The 13333-nt window shown below is 43.6% G+C and overlaps 1 protein-coding gene across 11 annotated transcripts in view; it reads right to left on the bottom strand.

The window, feature by feature from the left end:
* tmem94 (transmembrane protein 94) overlaps positions 1 to 13333 on the bottom strand; it is a 216987-nt gene that overhangs the window by 143143 nt on the left and 60511 nt on the right. For all 11 annotated transcript variants that reach the window (XM_069929029.1, XM_069929023.1, XM_069929024.1 and 8 more), the window contains 4 exons: positions 10331 to 10417; positions 8539 to 8655; positions 7836 to 7892; positions 5459 to 5563 (listed from right to left, as the gene is read on the bottom strand). In XM_069929029.1, the coding sequence (XP_069785130.1) occupies positions 5459 to 5563; positions 7836 to 7892; positions 8539 to 8655; positions 10331 to 10417 (366 nt within the window). The remainder of the gene's footprint in view (positions 1 to 5458; positions 5564 to 7835; positions 7893 to 8538; positions 8656 to 10330; positions 10418 to 13333) is intronic.

Below are 13333 nucleotides of genomic sequence, written 5' to 3'. Positions count from 1 at the left end.
AGGAACGCCCAGCAGTACAAACCCCCTGTGCTTATACCCCACCGCCAAAACCAACACGGCAATGGGAAATGGACAGGCTGGCCTCCGATAGTGGCCTCGCCGGTTGGCACACAGTAAGGCCTAAACCACCTCAGAGACCAGAGAACCAAGTGGGACTTCTTCGTTGACACAGGTGTGGAGAATAACCTCATCCCGCCCATGCACTTTGAGGCGAGACACAAAAGGCTTTCCCCTGCAAGCAGCCAATGGGTCCTGCATTTCCAGCTATGGAACCCGCCTGGTCACCATCCATGGAGGGAGTGCAGAGGCGATTCAAATGGAGGGAGTGCAGAGGCGATTCACCAGGCTGATACCTGGAATGACTTATGAGGAAAGATTGCACAAATTGGGATTGTACTCCCTGGAGTTTAGAAGATTGAGAGGGGATCTCATAGAGACATATAAAATTCTGGCAGGACTGGACAGAAAGGATGCAGATGGGATGTTTCCAATGATGGGAAAATCCAGAACCCGGGGCCATGGTTTGAGGATAATAGGCAAACCATTTAGGACCGAGATGAGGAGGAATTTCTATACCCAGAGGGTGGTGAATCTGTGGAATTCATTGCTACAGAGGGCAGTAGAGGCAGGTTCATTAAATATATTTAAGAGGGAATTAGATATATTTCTTCAGTATAAGGGTATTAAAGGTTACGGAGAGAAGGCGGGGACAGGGTACTGAACTTTAAGATCAGCCATGATCTCGTTGAATGGCGGAGCAGGCTCAAAGGGTCGAATGACCTACTCCTGCTCCTATCTTCTATGTTTCTATGTTTCTATGTTGTAGCGGCCATGGGACAGGCACTACTCACAGTGGATTTCCTCTGGGCTCACAAACTACTGGTAGTCATGACAAGATGGCAGTTAGTAAATGCCACAACTTTTCAGTCTTTCCCTGTCACCCTGCAGAGGCGATCTTTCCTGCTAATGGGAATCCATGCCCTGGACCAAGACGAGAACGCCTCCCTACTAGTCAAATATCCAGCTTTACTGGCACTAAACTTTCATGGCACCAACCTGCTACATGGTGTGGAGCACCACATAGAAACCACAGACTTCCTGGGGCATTGCGTCACCCTAGTAGGCGCCACACCACTACCTGACAAGGTGGAAGCCATCCAGAATTTCCCTGAGTTGCGCACGACCAACGGACTACAGCAGTTCCTGGGGATGGTCAACTTCTACCATCGCTTCATCCTGCGAGCGGTACCCTCAGTAACCCCTGTTCGGCCTCGTCAAACTCGGCGACGATGCTGCAATAGACACCGGAATCCACAGAGGCTTTCCACGCCACCGTCAGCACTGGGAAAGACCACAGTATTGGCACACCCGGATCCCACCTCCCCCCAGCCATCACAACGGATGCTTCAGACAGAGCGGTGGGTGCAGTGCTAGAGCAATGGATCAACGAGCACTGGCAACCTCTCGCCTTCTTTAGTAAGCACCTCCGAACACCAGAGCGCAAACGGTGCGTTCGACCACGATCTGCTGGCCTTGTACCTGGCGATACGGCTCTTCCACTACATGCTAGAGGGGAGAACGATCTACATGCTGAGCAAGGTCTCGGACCCATGATCGGCAAGACAACAATGGCACCTCTCCTACGTATCGGAATCGCCAAGGATATCCGTCACGTCGCCGACAAGGCCAACATAGTAGCCAAAGCACTGTCCCGGCCTTCTGTCACCACAACCTGTGGAGGGCTCAAGGACCAGAGTGATGACGCAGATGCCCAGGCGTACTGGATGGCCAGCACCAGGAGAACCAACCCTGCTGTGCGACATCTCCACCGGGTTTTTGACCAGATCCACGGCTTATCGCACCCCTCCATAAGGTCTACAGTCCGCTTGCATTCTGACAAGTTTGTGTGGCATAGACTCCGCCAAGATGTTTCCCTGTGAGCCTGCTTACAGTGCCAGCACGCCAAGGTGCACTGGCACACCAAAGACCCCAACAGACTTTTGATCTGGCACAATGCAGGTTCGAACATGTCCATGTTGACATCATCGGCCCCCTCCCAGTATGAGGTACCTGTTCACAAGCATCGACAAATTCACCCACTGGCCAGAGGCGAGACCCATGGCTATGTGCAACACAAAGACATGTGCCCAGGCTTTCCTCGCCACCTGGGTCATGCATGTCGGAGTTCCGACCCACATCACATCAGACTGAGAAGTGCAGTTCACCTCCTCCCTCTGGTCCAACCTGGCGAAATTCTGTGGCAGGCAGTTCCACCATACTACAGCTTACCATCCCCATGCAAACGGACTGGTCAAACAGTTCCACTACCACCTGAAGGCTGCGTTGAAAGCCTGACTGACTGGACGAACTGGATTGGAGAGCTCCTGTGGATACTGCTCAGGATCTGCACAGCACCGAAGGAGGACCTGCCAGCATTGTCCACAGAGATGATGTATGGTGCACTCCATCCCTGGGGACCTATATTTCAACCCCCCGGTCCACAGACCAGTGCTTTAGAGAGCAAGCGGGTGGACAACCCCTCCACCACCATTCAAACACGGCTCGCCACCCAGCCCCATTCCAGCGAATCTGCAGTCCACCCACTACGTTTTCGTACGCAGAGGACAGCAAGGGACCCCCCTACAATGCCTGTACAAAGGCCCTTTCAAGGTACTGCGGAGAGACGGTGTGGTGTTCAAATTGGACATTGGTAGCCAACAGGACAGATTCACAGTCGACCGCCTCAAAGGACTCCAACCTGCCGACCCCTGACCCCCAGGTCAAGCACAGAGGTAGACTTCCCAAAGGCTAAATATTGTGCTGTAGTGGACCGAGTAAATGGGTGGAATCGCCGCAACACGCAGCTGGTCCAAGATGGTGCAGGCTCCCTTTCACTGCAGAGGACCCTGCGCCTAGCGCCATGTATGGGCTAAGGAGCCCTCCACTTCCACACAGCAGCCCACTGGCCAGAGAGTGACACCATGACACAATGATGATGTCACTTCCGGAAGCCAGCGGGTACGTCACCAGAAGTGGGCAGGCCAGCGTGAAGACACGGCAAATTGAAACCAATAAAGTCATTCTTTAGTTAGCCCTCACGCAGTGTGAACATCTCTTTATTCGGTAGCGCTGCCGCAGCAGTCGCTACACCACGCTTAAAGCTTACGAATAGGGTTTTGAAGCTTACAAACAAAAATTCAGGTATTTGAGGGGATCAATGAATCAATCTTGCCTATGAAAAAGCTGTGTGCTTTGGCCGATGGTGCACATCAAAAGAAATAAAGAATAATTACAACAGATTAAGAGAACTGATGTTAGTTGAAGAAATCAAAAGATGTGCTCTTAATGATATGAAATCATACTTAGATGAAAGAGAAGTAGGAACTTGGCAAGAATCTGCTAAGTTAGCTGATGAGTATGCTCTGACCCACAAGGTTAAATTTACACCCAATAAACTCTTTCAAAAGGTTAATGTGGTTCATCCAGTAAATTGAAAATAAGACAGGAAATAATGTAAGAATTAAAGATGAAGGGAAAGAGGAAAAGGAAAAACCTTCAGGTCCCCATTGTCATTATTGTAGAAAACCTGGTCACGTGATGGCTAATTGTTATAAGCTGAAGAAAAAGAAAGAGGCAGCTCCAGATACCTGTATCCAAAAAGATGAGAGACTTGGAAACAAAGAAAGTTTCAAATTTGCTGACATTAGGGATGAGTTTAAATATTTTGTGTCAAAGGGTTTGGTTTCGGTAAAGGGGCACAACTAATGCAGTGAACATACTTTGAGATACTGGGACAGCCCAGTCACTGTAGGAGGGACTGAATGGTCGCAGTTATCATTTAACATTTCACACACACACAATACAAGTTACAGCTCAGCGATAATTTGATACAATGAAAGAACTGAGGGAAGGTTTGTCACAGTACAGTAACTTCTTGGATTTTGGCCTGGACTGTAAAGATTTGGGTATACATCTCACATACACACACAACACCTGTGCATTGCTGGGGATACATTTACTGTTACGGATAGCGTAAAAGTTAAGACTTTAGTTTAAGAGTTAGAAATAAAATTAGCATTTTAAAATTAAGCATAATCTGCTTCATTATCTATTGCTGCTCGTTACGTGGAGTTCGAAACAACAGAAAAATAGGAGCCACAGGCCCAACAATATTAAGTCCAACAGTTTTCAACCATTGCCAGCTCCTTTAACAGGCTGTTAAAAGCCTGTACAGAGCCAATGGCAGATGGACTGGGTGGTTGAACCCCATGGGGGAGCGCTGAGACTTTGCTCCCCACGAGTCCACATCAACAGCAGGTTCTGCCGTTTTCTTTTCTAATGGGCCACTTAAAAATGGGCAACGGGCTGCAATTTGCCACTCCTAGCTTACAGAATTGATGTGACAGGCAATCAGAAGAGTGGAGGCTGAACAAAAGTATGTGTAATGTGGTCATCCTATATGCATTTGACCTCAATGTATAGCAACCCATATCATGAGGAATAAATACAGAATGACAAACGGATATTGCCATCTCACAAATATGAGTTTTTAAATAACATTTTAGTAGGATGGAAACATTTGCTCTCTATTCATAAAACAAGATGAATCATCCATGGTTATAAAAGCATGTAGCCCTAAAGAGGAAAAGAGCAAAATAAAAAAAAATCATTCCAAGCAAAATAACATGGGCGGCACAGTTAGCATGGTGCTTTAATGCAACGCTATTACAGTGCCAGCAACCCGGGTTCGTATCCAGCGCTGAGTGCAAGGAGCTTGTACTTTCTCCCCATGTCTGCGTGAGTTTCCTCCAGGTGCTCCGGCTTCTTCCCACCCTTCAAAATGCACAAGGTTGTGTTACTAGTGGTATTTGGGCATTCTGAACATTTCTACAAAATAGCCACCAGTTCTAAAACTAAAAGATTTGCTCAATGAGGTAAGCTGGATGTGGAAAATCAGAATCCTCACTCCTGAAATAGAACTGCGCGTTCAAGGATGGCCAGTGTTGTGGCTCCAGATCAGTAGATGAACAAGTTCCAAACTATCTATATAAATATGTTGAAAACAGTCTTCATTCATGCTATTTAAATCCTCATCAAAGGGCTCAGGTCCAAAACATTCCTGTGGATACTGCACGACCTACTGAGTTTCCCCAATACTTTTGCATACAGCACCAGACCAGACCATCTGCAGATATTCACAATTACCTCCTTTCAAATGTAAACTTTCTTACAATATATTGGTGCTTGCAAGAGAACTTTTTCACTAAATTTCAAGAATCAGTGGCTGGCTTTTGATTTCTCAATAACAGTATTACTAATGAAAATCGCTATAGCTAGGGATTTCCTGACCAGAGTTTTGCATGAAGTTATGACATTCTTGCTATGTCAACTTGGATTATTACTGTTGCACTGCTTTCCTTCCATATCCCAAAGTCACACCAACACACTGAAAACTCACTGTGACAGAGCCCAAGTTCTGAAGCAGACTCGAAGTGTAGCAGAGAGTGAGAGATCTTCCTCGCAGTAGTGACCAGAAGTGGCTCCAAATACAGAACATCATTTCCTGTTGAGATAACCAAGCACAGAATCAATACCAGAGAGCACAGGAAGTTTATAAAAATATATAACGAGCTTTAGTAAAATGCAATTAACACTAAAAGGGATAGTATAGACAGGAGGGACAGAATGGTCATTTAATATTTAACACAAATCACAACCCAGAGATAACTTAATACATTGGAAAAATGGAGGGAAGGTTTGTCACAGTCTATACCAGATTTCGATACATTTGCAAAGTCATTGTGATCCATCCTGACTGCTAAAGAGAAAACAGCTTTTAGATTGTGTGGATTTGTCAGAAGTAAGGATATTTCATTATCACAGAAGGAATTGATAGGATAACAGAAAACAAATATTGATCTTGCTGAGGTGAGAAGCAAGGTTTTTTTCTGAGGAGGATTTGACAAAGATATTATCTTAAAGATAGTGTGCTTATGAGAACGTGGAGACCAAGGGATATTCCTGCTAATGAGGAATGGACAATTATTCATCAGGAGGTAGTTCCTAAAGCATTTAAGAATGACACTTTAAACTTGGCCCATAGCACACCCATGGGTGGTCTTTTTGGAGTAAAGAAGACTGAAGATAAAATAACACAACACTTTGATTGGCCTAGTTTAAAGGAGGAACGTTGTGACTTTTTGCAGGATGTGTCATATTTGTCAGTTTGTGGCTAAACCTAATCAGGGGCCGCCAAAGGCACCATTACAATCTATACCTGTTTGTGGAGAACCCTTTTCTAGAGTTATGGTGGACTGAGTCGGTCCGTTGCCTAAGACAAAAGCTGGAAATCAGTACTTGTTAACTGTTATGTGCATCTTCCAGGTTTCCGGAAGCTATTCCACTTAGGAACATCAAAGCTAAGTCCATAAGCTTTGGTTAAATTCTTTTCTTTAGTGGGACTGCCTAATAAAATTCAATCATATCAAGGAAATAATTTTATGTCAGGACTTTTCCAACAAATTATTTATAAACTGGGAGCTAAACAAATTACATCATCTTCATATCATCCTGAAACTCAAGGAACCTTGGAAAGATTTCATTTGACACTCAGACCATGTTGAGGACCTATTGCTGTGATAATGAGAAGGATTGGGATGAAGTTTGTTTCTGTTTGCAGTGAGAGTCTGTACAGAAGTCATTAGACACCAGTCCTTTTGAACTCAAATTAGAGGACCTTTAATATTGTTGACAAAACAATGGGTTAATGAGGATGCGCAGTTATATTTATTGGATTATGTTTGTAAGTTCAAAGACCAGTTGCAGAAAGTCTGGGAATTAGCTCAAGAGAATTTGAAGGAAGATCAAGGAAAGATGAAAACCTGGTGTGATAGGAAAGCTAGAGTGATGGATTTTAAGAAGGGAGATAAAGTGTTAATTCTTTTCCCAACAATCTTTAATTCACTTAGGGCTAACATGTTGAAGCCATATTTTGAGGATTCAGGTGTTAGTAAGGAACAACCTCTCCCAGAAGTACTGTTTGTTGACCAGATTAAGGGACCTATGGATCATGAGACTGTACTGTATGAGCTGACTCTAGTGAGGGTCACTTTAAACAAAACATTGTTCCATTTCGGCTGTCAAATTCAACCATTTTGCAGAATCTGGATGATCAGTTAGTTTATCTCCAGTCCCAAAGAGGAGCAATTGAAACAACTACTTTTAAAATTTATTTCCAGATGTGCTTTGAAGAACGGTGATTTGTCATGATGTGGATGGAGGAGAAACTCGTCCCATAAAACAACACCCCCCCCTAACGAATAGAAATTTAAAAGAGTAAAATAATGGATCAAGAGGTGGAATACATGTAGCAAAATTATATTAATAGACCTTCGAACACAAATTGAAGTTCTCCTTGTGTTCTGGTACCTAGAACTGTTAGCTTATGTACCAATTAAATAAAGGTGAATGCAGTAACCAAAACAGATGCTTGTCCCATTCCCAGAATTGATGATTGTATTGACAAAATTGGGAAAGCTAAATTTCTTTCTAAGGTGGATCTGCTGAAGGGTTTCTGGTGCATGCCAATAACCGAGAGAGGAAGGGATATTTCTGCATTTGTGACACCATGAGGCTTGTACGAATATAATGTTCTACCTTTTGCCATGAAAAATGCCCCAGCGGCATTCCTGCTGACTTCCTCGAGCTCATTGCGTTCAGCCCTCCAACATATGCATCGCTCAACGGGAAAAAATATAAAACTGCACTGGATGAATACACGCTAAAAACACACGGAAGGCTGATAAATGGGATTTAATACAACTATAAGTGTTTACCTTTGAAGAAATCACTTCAGTGTAACTGCTAAGCGTATCCTCAGAAAATTTTGCCAACTGCACAGAAAGAAAAATTTCAGTAAGCTCCAGTCAGAACTGTTCAAGAATGTAGAACATCAAAAATAGTGGTTTTTGGTTATCTCAATTTTGACTAAAGGTCATTGTCACCTTTTCTCTCTCCAAAGATGCTGCCAAGTCCTCATTTTAAACATGCATTTAGAGGTCCAATGGTCTGCTTCTGTACTTCATTATTGTCATAAAACAAGAATCTCCCAAAATTATTTTTAGACTACCTGAAATTCATCAAAATTTCTGACTGGCCATCTGGGAACATTATTCAACCCTGTCACAACCAAAAGAAGTAGCAACTCCAATTATATAAACATTCAAATACACTCCCATCAGATCCAAGAGCATTGTCAAACCAAGATAACACCCTTAAAAAATAATCTTGTTTAGTCTTGTGAAAGACTGTGCAGCCAGCCTGATTCAGTGATACATTTCCGTCCCACAAATACAATGATCTTAAATTGTCTTCATCAATTTAGCAAAAATGTCACAAAATAGATCCAAATCTACACATTTACATCCGCAACAGTGATTAAAAATCCAGTTACAATGAACATCAGCAAGAGTTTTGTCCTCCCTTGCTTCTGGCCAATCTGCTGTTATCCTATTTAATTTTAGGTGAGAAAGATCTTACCAGACCCATAGGACGAGCCTTGCTGAATTGTGCGAGAACTCTGGCTTCTCCGTAGGCTGTGACCAGCACCCACACCACAGGAAAAAACAAGGGAAGAATAGGTAGAATGCCATTCACCTAGACAGAAAAATTAAATCATTGCAAAGTAGAATTTATTTCTTGAATACGCACACACCCATACAGCATTAGAATTGAAATCAAGAACTTGGTATCACTTGGAGATCAGAGACTACAAATGCTGGAATCTAGAGCAAAAAAAAAGGGTCAGGTCCCTCCACGGAGGGAAACAGACAGACATCATTCCTGGTCTCAGTCCCGAAGCAGGTTTCGACCTGAAGCAATGGCTGTCCCGTTTTCCTCCATGGATGCGGCGCGACTCAGTGAATTCCTTCAACAGTTCGTTTTTTGGTGTAAGTTGAAAATGAGCATTAAAAAGAGGGCATGGACAGGTGTCAGTGACTATTCTCAATGTTGTCTCTCAGGCTTGTCATTCAAAGTTTGGAATGATGATCAGAACACAAGCTCATAATATTACAAAAATTAAGAATATAAATTCATATAATTAATCTGCCAGTAAAAGTGAGCAGATCATCGTAAGAGGTATTCTCGCAAAATGATGATGCCATAAACCCAATCTACCGACACGTGGTTCAAAGTTTGCCTTAATGATTGATGTCACGTCTTTCAATGCAGCATGGCATCAAGTTCAAGTTCATGCCATCTGGCTGTACACACTAAACCAGTTGAAATAGTGTTTCACTGAATCACGGTACACACATACACACCAAATAGACAGCATGTACTAATCCTATCTAGAAAGGTTTCATTTAAAATAAATATACACCAATATTTTGGGAGAATTAATTCAGAGGATACAGTTCATCAATCTCACAGCCTGAGGGAAGAAGCTATTTTCCAGCCAGGTTGTCTTCATTTTGATGCTCCCTCTCCTCCTTTCTGATGGAAAAGATCCTCAATAATTCTTTGAGCCTTATTTAACCAGCGTTCCGGGTGAACGTCACCATTATAGGAAAAGGAGATGTCAGTGATCTTCTCGGCTGTTTTGATGATCTTCTGTATGACCCATTCTAAAGCTTTCCAACTACTGTACTACACAAAGATGCAGCCTGACAGGATACTCGCAATTGTGCTCCTGCAGAAAATTGTCCAGATGAACCCCTTAGCTTTCGCCCTCCTCAACCTCCAAAGAAAGTGCAGGCGCTGCTGCATCTTCCTGACTCATGAGGAGATGTTGTGGGTCCAGGATACGTCATCCTTTACAAGCACACCAAGGAACTTTGTGCACTTCACGACAGGGATATTGATGTGCAGCAGAGAGTGATCGACCTTAATCCTCCTGAAGTGCACAATCATCTCCATTGTCTTGTTCACACTGATCGTCAGGTAGTTATTCACACCACTTGCCATTGAATCCATCTACCATTGTGTCACCCGCAAACTTGATGATTCTATTAGTATTGAATCTGGCAGTGCAGTTCTAAGTCAGCAGCATGAACAGTAGCGGGCTGAGCCCACAGCCCTGCCGTGTGCCATGGCTCAACATGATGGGATTTGAGGTTTTGTTCCCAACTCAGATTGACCGTGGTCTTTTGGTCATGAAGTTGGACAGGATGTTGCAGAGAGGAGTGTTCAGACCCAGCGAAGACAGGGAATCCATCAGCCTCTGAGATAGGCTTAATGAGTAACCCATTGAAATAAGAGTCCAGTAAATAATGTGATGATTTGCTGGGCGATATTAGGATTACCTAGGTTGTACTATTGTTAAGATTACCTGCAGTTGGAAGAAGGTAAATTTCCAGCTGCCGATTCCAGGAGCACCAAGGGCAAATCGCACCGAGTTTGTCATCAAAAATGCAACCTGCAAACAACAGAATTGTGATGATCAACAGTGAAACAAGAGCTTCCCCTCCCCGGAACAATTCTCATCTTTTCTCTCCTGCCTCCCACCTATGGCTGATGGCCTGTGCTCCTCCCCCTGCCCCTTCTTCCCTCTTCCCCCTACCTTTTTAATTTAATATAGGAGCTCTTTGCTCCTATATTGATGAAGACATCAACCCTGAAACATTGGTTATATATCTTTGCCTCCTATGGATAGTGTGGGACTGCTGAGTTCCTCCAGCAATTTTATGTATTTACTGTGATAATTACTAGGTCCTTCATCATACAACACAGCAGGAGCTCTCCAACAGAAATTACCCGATTCTTTGGCCAGATCCAAGTGATTTTTTTTAAAAGCATGATCGCAAACAGGGCGATAAATTTTCCTGTTTGATGAAACTTCACCAGACAATTTCAGTGAAACACCATGACACAAGCCTCATTATATCACCGCAGTTTTAAATGCATTTTCCAGCAAAATGCAACTAGCATTGATACTTACATCCAGCCTAACTTGACTCCTGAACAACAGCAGAATGCCAATCTCCAACACTAGATTTCGTCTTCCAAGAGTCAATGTGTACCAAAATCAGGATTTGCACACTGGTGAGTATAAGGAGTTTCAGAGGAATTTAAAAGTGAAGTGGAGCAGAGCAGAGCCAGGAGTTGGCAACTAGTGAGGTTCGCTCAGGACATGCACTTTGTTTCAGGAGAGGTTACAAGTGAAGGAGAGTAGTGATTGGTGGGATGATCCAATTGCAGGATGTGGCAAGAGGTACATCCAGCTGCAGCTCCTTACAGACCTTGTTAGGGAACTGGAATAGGTAGGATGAACTCTGGAGGCAAAGGGGGTGATGGACGAGAGAGAGAGAGAGAGAGAGAGAGAGAGAGTGAGTGTGAGTGTGTGTGTGGGGGGGGGGGGGTCAGGCAGAGCAAAAATCATAAAGGACTCAACAGTTAGAGAACAGATTCCAGGATAATGTGCTGCATCAATGTCTCTGACCAGTTGCAGAATATTCTAAAGAGGAAAGTTGGTGGGGGGTGGGCGGGGGGTGGGAGAGAGGGGAAAGAAGAAAGCAGCCAGAGGTCATGGTACTTTTTGACACCAATGACACAGGCAGGAGTGGGTAGAGGTCCTGCAAAGTAAGTTTAGGGAGTTATAAAATAGGTTCAAAAGCAGGTCCTCCAAGGTGGTAATCTCTGGATTACCCCCAGTGCCATGAGCTAGAGAAGGTCAGAACAGGAAGATAGCACAGACAAATGCTTGGTTTATGAGATGGTACAGGATTTCAAGATCTTGGATCATTGGAACCTTTTCTAGGGCAGGGGTAACCTGTACATGTGGGATAGGATGCACCTGAACGTATGGGGAACGAATGTCCTGGCAAGGAGGTTTGCTGATGCTGTTGGGGGGAGGGTTTAAACTAGATGGGGGGGGGGGTATGTGGGAGGGTGGGAATCAAAATAAAGAGGCAGTGGAACAGTGATTGAAGCACAAGTAGAGAGATCTGATACCATGTTTTTGTGGAAGAACAGACAGAAAGGGCAAAATTGCAGCCATGGGTATGAGTTGCAATGCAACAAGGACACAGAATCAAAAAAAGTGACAAATGCGGGGCAAAAGATTAAAATGCATGCAGCATAAGAAATAACATGGATGACCTTGTATTACAGCTATAGGTTGGCGGGTATGATGTTGTGGCCATCACAGAGTTGTGGCTGAAGGATGGATATCATTGGGATCTTAATGTCCAAGGATACAGTGTCAAGTTTAATTTAATTGAATTTTTAATTTAGATATGCAGGCCATTTCGGCCCACAAATCCATACCAACCAATTAACCTACATGTTTTGGATGGTGGGAGGTGTAATGGAGGGGGGAATTTGGTAAGATTAGTGGTACATATGCACATTTTAAAACAGATCTTATTTGAAAGACTGAAGAATTCATATTCAGTAACATTGCAGGATCTTTGGAGACTTTAATGCACATTTCACAAGTAAGTGCTAATTGAAATGACATCATGAAATGAATGGACAATTGTTTGGAATTGGAGACAGGCTGGATGGTTGGATAACTACAAGGCTTCTGACCTTTCTCCAAAGTGCTCCCAAACGTCACTCTTGGGTTTTGTTTATCTAAAACAACAGCTTGACCAAGAGAGGAGAACTCCTGTGGTTTGATGAAGAAGGTGGGGGTTTTTGCAAGTGAGAGAGTCACATGGGCTTTCTGGCAGTCTCAGTTGGAGAGAGAGAGAGAGAGAGAGAGAGAGAGAAGTTCAATCAGCTCTCGCAGCTAATGTGTGTGACACTGAAAGCAACTTGAACAGTGCGAGCCAGAAAGAGCTGGTTGGAAACAGAAAGCGCTGGTTGGAAACAGAAAGCTCTAGAGCAGTGGATGGCTGGAAGTGCCATCTGATGTTTCTCTTGCCATCTGGAAAACCCTGATGGGGCAAGTTTCATCAGCGAGACCTTGAGGTGACTAATGGTGGTACCTCAGTTGTGGAAATCCTGGAACAACAAATCTCTCTCTGCAAACCCTACAAGTATCTTCCTGAGTGGTAAACATTTACCACTCGAGCACCAAAGCCTGGTGAACTTTATACATGTTAAATTCTGTGCACAGTATAAAAATTGCCTGCATCCAGAGAACTTGGAAGAAGGAGAAGCGAGATTGATCTGTGTACCAAAGAATTTTTCTTAAATTTACACACACATTACATACACGTGCACTTAGAATTAGAAGGGGGTTAATTTGGGTTAGGTAAGTATAGAGATAAGTTAAAGTTTGATTCTATTTTCATGTTTAAAGTTGATTAAAAACAATTTTTGTTTTAAAAACTACTTGTCTTGGTAAATGTCTATTGCTGCTGGGTTTTGGGGTCCTTTGGGCTCG

Source organism: Narcine bancroftii, chromosome 3 (genome assembly GCF_036971445.1).
Source record: "Narcine bancroftii isolate sNarBan1 chromosome 3, sNarBan1.hap1, whole genome shotgun sequence".
Lineage (NCBI taxonomy): Eukaryota > Metazoa > Chordata > Chondrichthyes > Torpediniformes > Narcinidae > Narcine > Narcine bancroftii.
The sequence above is the reverse complement of the archived record's forward strand: the minus strand, read 5'-3'. Positions and strand labels throughout refer to the sequence as shown.